At 36.1% G+C, this 8,268-nt stretch overlaps 1 protein-coding gene across 4 annotated transcripts in view; it reads left to right on the top strand.

The window, feature by feature from the left end:
* RB1 (retinoblastoma 1) overlaps positions 1-8,268 on the top strand; it is a 191,125-nt gene that overhangs the window by 34,817 nt on the left and 148,040 nt on the right. For 3 of the 4 annotated variants that reach the window (XM_006762735.2, XM_015563260.1, XM_015563259.1), the window contains exons 2-3: positions 1,776-1,891; positions 5,412-5,531. In XM_006762735.2, the coding sequence (XP_006762798.1) occupies positions 1,848-1,891; positions 5,412-5,531 (164 nt within the window). In that variant the 5' untranslated portion in view covers positions 1,776-1,847. Of the gene's footprint in view, positions 1-793; positions 825-1,775; positions 1,892-5,411; positions 5,532-5,816; positions 5,822-8,268 lie in introns of those variants that run through there. The other variant, XM_015563261.1, reaches the window with a different exon arrangement.

Below are 8,268 nucleotides of genomic sequence, written 5' to 3'. Positions count from 1 at the left end.
TGTTTGTTTGGGTCCTATAATCGAAACACTGTTTCAACTCCAGCTCTGAGATCCCGGCTGGCTGAAAGCAGGTTTCCTGGAGTTTTTTTAGCTTGTATATTTGTAACAATGTTTCAAACTGCAAGCTCAGAGGCCGGCAGTGGATGGCGGGGAACTTTGGCTTCCTCTGTTCCTGAAGCAAGCAAGCCTCCTGTTCGCTTCAAGCTGCCTGGATGCCGGCCACCATCTTGGTTGGCAGTTAATTTGCATATTGCCCTGATTAGCCAATGGGAAGGGTAGTGGAGATATGGCTAATTACCATGTTTCTCTTTTATTAGATAGGATTCTAGTTGGTATATAGTTGTAATATAAGTTTTAGGATATTATTACTAAAGTAGATAAAATTAATGAAAAGTTTAAAATCAAATACTGATAAGCTTTTTATTATGCATAAATTGGATATGTCTAGAAAAGGGGTGGGCAAACTTTGACTCGAGGGCCACAATAGGTTCTTAAACTGGACCGGAGGGCCGGAACAAAAGCATGGATGGAGTATTTGTGTGAACTAATATAAATTCAAAGTAAACATCATTATATAAAAGGGTACGGTCTTTTTTTTTTTTTTTAGTTTTATTCATTTCAAACGGGCCGGATCCGGCTCGCGGGCCGTAGTTTGCCCACGGCTGGTCTAGAGCAATTCTTTTCCTAAAGCTTTTATATAATTGAGATTTCAAAACAATGAAAATTGCATCACATTCTTTTCAGCTTTATCGTAATCTCCAATTAAGACTATGCAAATAGTTACAGTTGTTTAATCAAACATCAGATAATTTGATATTCCTTTTGTTTTCAATTTAATCCAAGTTTTACCAACAAAACTGAACTTTTGTAGACAGTGGTATACATTTTTAAGGGAAAAAGTGTGTATTCTAATGATGAAAAATATTCTGATAATGAAAGCCATCACTAATGGAATACTAATTATATGCCAGATATTATGCTAAGACATTCATTTCATACATAATTCTTACAAAGTAAGGTATGCATTATAATTCTCATTTTGTAAGAAAGCAAGTATGGATCAGAGATATGAATTTCACAAAATTAAAATATACATAAATCAGAAGATTGCTAAAATAATGAGTCAATGAAAGCAAGAAGAAGATAATCAAATTAGAAAGTGGGTTTTATTTATTTATTTATTTTTAAAATATATTTTTATTGATTTCATAGAAGAAGGAAGAGGGAGAGCTAGAAACATCAATGGGAGAATCATTGATTGGCTGCCTCCCACATGCCCCCTACTGGGGATCGAGCCCACAGCCCAGACACATGCCTTTGACCAGAATTGAACCCGGGACCCAAACTGAACCTGGGACCCTTCATTCTGCAGGCTGATGCTCTATCCATTGAGCAAAACTAGCTAGGGCATGGGCTTGTTTTTTAAAGAATTTATTTTTAAAATTTCTGAACTTGAAATTTTTTAACTTGGCTTTGATGACATTGGATTATTGAAAAATGAACTTCAAAGAACTGACTGACCCCTAAATTTTCCACAGTAAGTTGTAACTTAACTTTTTTAAAAATCTCTCTAGTATTGTTTTGTCTTACAATATAAAATGTAAATGTTCGTTAATAGTATAGAATTAAATGCTCTCAAGTATATGCCATCATAAGGGTTTAAATACTATTTTGTTATGTTGAATAAACAATTACACATAACACAAATTTAACACAGTATTCAGTTGTGAATGATTTAATGAAATACTTGAATTTTTTTGTTTGTTTGTTTTCAGGAAAGTTATATTCAGAATAAAAAGGAACTATGGGGCATCTGTATTTTTATTGCAGCAGTTGACCTAGATGAGATGCCATTTACTTTTACTGAGCTGCAGAAAAACATAGAAACCAGGTAAAAATTTTTCATCAATATTGCCTCTACTATTAAAGAAAATTACACCTGAACTTTCCTCTTAATAAACATTAGTAAATGAAACATAAAGGACTTAGGTCAACTAATGAACTATCATTCTCTCATGGAGCCCTTAATGAAAGTGTATTTATGCTGAACTTTCTTAAAAATATATCAACTTGTGTCCTGGCAAAATTATCATCATGTCTCTCACTGTCTTTAAACTTTCTTAATTGTAGCGGTTGGATAAAGCCATCTAAAATTAAGTAAATTGTTGTTTTATTTAAATGAGATACATTAAAATGTTTCATTTTTTGGTAATACTTTTTCTTATTACCTCTATATAAAATGTGGAAACATAGGCCTGGTATAATCATATTTAACTTATTGCAATGATTTTCAACGTGTGCCACAAGAATTTTTAAAACATGCATAACATGACTATTTAGTTAGGGGCATTGATCTCCTTTGCCTTAAATTGTCAAGTAATGTGAATGAATCATATTTATACCTACGTTTTTGTCAGGTCAGCAAAATATATATTTTTTTGGTGTGCCACAGTATTTTAGTAATTAGTTTATGTGTGATGAAAAAGGTTGAAAATCGCTGACCTAGGGAATTAGAATTGATTTCCCTCTTAGAGCTTTCACAGTTTAACTGTATTAAATAAAATTGCTAAATCAAAGTAGTCTTTATGTAGCTGAAAAGTAATCAAAATATTTAAGTAAATTTTCACATTAATTTATCCATTCAGCAAATGATTTAGTGGCTTCAGAAGATTAGAAATAATATGGATGTTTGGATTAACATAAACTGGATTTAAAACTGGGCTCTGTTGTTTTATAAGCTGAATGACTTGGAGCAGACTGTTGAGCCTTTAGTCTCAAGTTCCTCGTCTGTGAAGTGAAAATTATTAGTTACTTCAGAGAATTATGAGAATTAAGTTATGATGAATAGAGATGTAAATACAGTAAAAACTTGATATAATGGGCTAATTTGGGCAAGGGGGTCTCCATTAAAGCTGAAAGTCCGTTATATAATAAAGTAGGTTTTCCAATTGCGTATGTTAAATTGACAAATTAATTTACCTATTTTTACTTTTGTGGACATGTTTTGTATAATTAAGTATGTATGAAAAGTTTTCTATATATATATCACTGTAATTTTAAACTTATACTCAATAGCTTCAGTAAATGCATGGATTCATGAGTCACATGACTAAACAAAGGCACAAGGCTGGGGCTTGGCTTAGTGCACATGGGAACATTGCCCTAACTTGTTAAAGCTGCTGCAGAAAGTCATGCCATTTGACAATAGAACCAATTACCTACTGCACATGATGTGAGATTATAGCTAATCATTCCCAAATATTGTTTACAAGCCCTGACTGGGATTTAAATATGTAGACTATAGTTGTAGATATATAATATTTATTTATGTTGGTGGAATTACTACAGTGTTTTTTCCAACGTATGGCCTATTCGCTAAAATGTTAATTTAATTATAAGCACATCTTGGCTAAAAGCATTTAAAAATTAACCAGAGTGTTAATTTTCACATGTAACATATGGACTAGAAATTTTGTTTGTTAATTCCGAAATCCGTTAAATCAAGGTCTGCAAAATCGAGGGTTTACTGTAGTTCATAGTCAATACCTGTAACATCTTAGGCGCTGACTGGGTCTTAATCTCTTTTTTTCTGTAGCCCTGTCTCCCCATTACCTGCCATACCCCCACAAAAAAAAAAGGAAAGAAAGAAAACTTAAACAACTGCTAGGTAATATAATACTATGCTAGGTTCTAATGATATAAGGATGAGAAATAATCTCTGACCTCAAGAAACTCAATTCAGTGGAGAAGATAAAATTAAACAGATGATTGCAATACAGTATTATATTCATAGACTATTAAATGAATATGACAGAGAAAGGCTATTACATCTTTTATCTATAATATAAAATAATTTTCCTGGCAAAGCTTTTCCCAAACCCTTTTTCTTGAGTATTCACAGAGCAACCTGATTTATAATTTGGGCACGTCATAAATAAATATAGTAATGTATTTGGTATACTTTTTTCTTATGCAACTTTTACTGTTCTGGTAACTATCCAGGAGTGTTATCTGGACAATTGCATCTTAAATGTGCTCTGGTGAAGGACTAGTTGTTTTTTATTTCCAATGTGTTACAGACTGATATTTTTAAAAAAATGTAGTATAAATAAAAATAAAAAATGAAACAACAAAATCAGAGTAGACATAGGACTAAACTTTTTATTATAAGATTCAGCAGGTGTAAAAGTATTGTTAGATTGCCATAACATGCTTACTCTTAATTTCTGTACTTGTGTTTAATTGGGGACTGGTAACAAACATTTCACAGACCAGTATCTACTCATGGAGCATTGCTCTAGAATATGTAGTTATCAACAGATCTATGTGTCTTAATTATGGCTTTTTATGCTGGCCTGCCTACCTGTCTACCCTGCCTCTGTTTTTCTTCAGAGGAGGGCCACAGAAGGAATAGATAGTCACATAAGTTAAACCTAGGAAAAGAAGGCTTTGTATTCACAGTTCACAGTTTTCATGGTGCTCCATGGATAGGTAATGCCATATATCTCATTAAAACCGAAACTGAGTGGTTCTTGAATAAATGCTATTCTAAGGTTGATTTCTTTTATTCCTGTATATATCTATACATTTGCTCTACTCTCTTTTCTAAGTAGCAATCTGATCATCTACTCCATATCATTTCTCCCCTCCTTTATTGGATTTTCCACATAGTGTGTCATGCCTGCCCTAATCCCTTCTATATCAAGGGAACTTTTAATAACCTTCTCTTTGGGCTTTGTGCCCTTTGCTAATAGCTGAAGTTTTTATTTTTCTAGTTCTCAAGATAACTGTCTGAGTACGCAGCCCATTTTTTGGAATGAAACCTATAATTTTAGTTGCTGGACAGCCTATGAATGGGTCTGGTGGCTACCCTTGAGGGCGGTTCAGGAATGGGGAGTCAGTCGGAACAGGAGAGGAGAGTACCCATGTGGGGGAGTGGGTAGCTTTGGAGATGCAAGGTGGTTACATAAAGGGAGACTGAGTCAATAAATTAAAGATAAATGGATCCTAGGCTTTCTCACTGTCAATGAAGAGTTATAAGCATGAAATGAAACAATTGAGTTTATGTTGGAATTGGATAAATAAATGTGAACTTATGGTTTTAAAAACATATAGGTAAGTAATGGAAATAAATATATACTTATGTATGTCTTTTATTATCCTTTTTTATATTCTTAATGATAGATAGATGTAGGCATAGGTATATAGATATAAGGGTATAGGTTGAAGACTAGTGGGTTATTTTTCTCTTCAAATTCTAGGAAAATAAAAAAATAATTAATTCCAAAGGATATAATAGTGATTTTATATTGAGCTAATTATATTTTGAATTGAAATGTCTATGCTTTGAAAATGAAATGAAATAAATTTTTAAAATTGCAATTCACTTTTTTCTATTCTTTCCTTTGTAGTGTCTATAAATTCTTTTACTTACTAAAAGAAATTGATACCAGTACCAAAGTTGATAATGCTATGTCAAGACTGTTGAAGAAGTATAATGTATTGTGTGCACTCTACAGCAAATTAGAAAGGTAAAGTAAAAATTTTATTAGAATTAAACCCTGGTTTTTTATGTCATTGTTCATGATTAGATTCCATCTGGGAACTATTACATATTTAGCAAAGTTCTTAGGTATCTTTTTAAAAATATATTTTTACTGATTTCAGAAAGGAAGGGAGGAAAGAAAATAGAAGCATCAATGATGAGAATCATTGATTAGCCTTCTCCTGCACGCCCCCTACTGGGGATCGAGCCCCAAACACAGAAAGGCATGTTCCCTGAACAGGAATCAAACTGTGACCTCCTGGTTCATAAGTTAATGCTCAACTACTGAGCTACACCAGCCAGGCAAAGTTATTAGGTATTACCCCTTAGACTTGTTCCCTTTGCTGTAAGTTTTCTTATTAATTCTTTGCTTTTTAATTTATCCAAGTATATGCATTCTGAACGTTTTTTCCAAAATGAATTGTTTTTCTATATTTTCATGTTCCCATTTGTTTTACCAAACTTTAAGCTTAGTTCCCACTTTAGCCTTCTCTGTGAGAAGACTTACAGTTTTGAGTGGAAGAGTGACCTAAATTTAAACTTCTTCCTAATGATTTTATTTAATCTAGAAAGAGAAAACATATTGGTGATGGAAGGTATATGTAATCTATACTACCAAGCCATGATTGTATTCCCAGTGGTGGTTTAGAAGACATTTTATTCAACTAGGAAAAAGATGAAATTCAGATAAACTTAGGTTAAGTTTTTAATATAATATTATTTTCCGTCCAAGTCTGCACTCCTAGTATTATAGCCCTTAATTTGGCATGTGCCTATTACTATGTTCATTTTGGGGCTCATTTCATGTGGGTAAAAGAATATGAAAGAATGTTTTGGCTAAATAAGCAGTTTTAAGAGGAGAAGGGAAAAAAGATGTGTCCTTATTAAATATTCAGGGGAGAATGAATATGGAGATAAGAGCTGAAAAGAAACATCTTTTTTTTTACTAATATTGTGGCCCCACCCCATAACAAAGAAACAGAATTTCCGGAGGATGAGGCCCAGAAATCAGGATTTTAAAAAGATTCGCAGGTGATTTTAATGTGCAGCCAAGGTGAGAACCACTGCGCCAACATCCACCATAGCATCCCAGAGAACTTATCTTACTCCTAAACTGGCCCACACAGCCTGGTGGAGGTTGGACAGGGGAGGAGCCTTATGCTACCCGTCACCCAACATGTAGATAACACTGTGCTAGTAGTCTCCAAGGAGCCACAACTCTGAAAACCTGGTCTGCATGGCATGACAGATCCCAGGGACTAATGGTCTCTCCTAACCTGCTCTTAATGTGCTATCAGAGCAGGAGAGTCCACTCTCTTGCCCCTCTTGCCCATCTAGTCTACAGGATGCATTATCCGATGCTACGAAATCAATCTTAAGCACAAATATGGCCAAAGTGACAATAAAAAGGCATCATACCTTTTTTTTTCTTTTTGCCACACAGTGTAGACCAATCCTGTCATCTCATACACAGAGACATGCAGGCCAAAGACAGGGCCCAAATTATTATTCCACTAAAAACAAAAAAACTTTTACATTTTGATACTTTAATACTTAAAAAGAGAGAGTAAAATGAAGAATGAAGCCAAATGGCCAAGCCCTCCCCCCATGCCTGTCCCACAAACCAAAATGTGAATAGGGCAACCAAGGGACTAATGACCTCAAGGCGAATTATAGCATATGGCCTTGTGGGGGAACCACTACTAGACTGTTGCTAAGTGGTTTTCTATTCTGCACATCTACACTCAAGTGAGGGCATGGCGAAAATCCCTCTTTCTCAACAGAGCCTGAGGGTCTGAGAAAACTGCCTCATAAGGATGGGGTTGGACCAGCTGACCTAAGGGCAACATTTCAGAATGCTTCATTTGTGATCCCTGGACTCATCCTATCTAATAGAAAAACATGGTAATTAACTGTACCTCCGACACGCTTCCCATTGGCTAATCAGGGCGATATACAAATTAACCGTCAACCAAGATGGCGGTTAACTGCCGAACAAAATGGCGGTTAATTTGCATACATAGGCGCAATCATCGGAGGCGAAAGGGATCGGAAACCCAGGTGGCAGGTGAGAGCTGGGGGTGGGGGGCGCCTTTGCCCGCTCCCCAGCAGGTGATGCCATTGGAAAGCCTGGTGGCAGGCAAGGCAACAACCCCAGACCGGGGGTGCGGACTGCCTGCAGCCGGTGATCATATTGTGGATCGGAGGGAGAGAGAGCCCGGGCGCAGGCCAGCCAGCACCCCCGGACTCCCCAGCGCCAGGGGTGCCAGGTGGCCTGCTTCCCCGTGATCGCCATGGCACCCCCAGCACTCCAGCACCTGACATGCAAAGGTCGGGGATGAAATGACTTTTCCCAACCACGTCTGCAAATATCCTGGGGAAGGCATCACTGAAGAGTTCACAACTCTCTTACTTGGCAAGGAAGAAAACAGCTGGCAACGGAAACCATCCCTTACATAAGAAACATCTTTTCAAATGGATGTTTTTATTTTTCTTTTTCTTTTTGGTTGGTATGTCAGTCCAACCTCAGAAGTATGATTGTGAGTGAGAAAAGTGGAAAGAAAACTGAAAGATTGGCCTAGGGCTTTTTAAAAAATCCTCACCTAAGGATATTTTTTCCATTGATTTCAGAGAGAGTGGAAGGGAGAGGTATGGGGCAGAGAGAGCGAAACACATAGATTGGTTGCCCTCCGTGCACACTCTTGCCTCTGGCAGGGGTGGGG

The sequence above is a fragment of the Myotis davidii genome, unplaced genomic scaffold, assembly GCF_000327345.1.
Source record: "Myotis davidii unplaced genomic scaffold, ASM32734v1 scaffold679, whole genome shotgun sequence".
Lineage (NCBI taxonomy): Eukaryota > Metazoa > Chordata > Mammalia > Chiroptera > Vespertilionidae > Myotis > Myotis davidii.
Note: the sequence above shows the minus strand (reverse complement) of the source record. Positions and strands in the feature narration are given on the sequence as shown.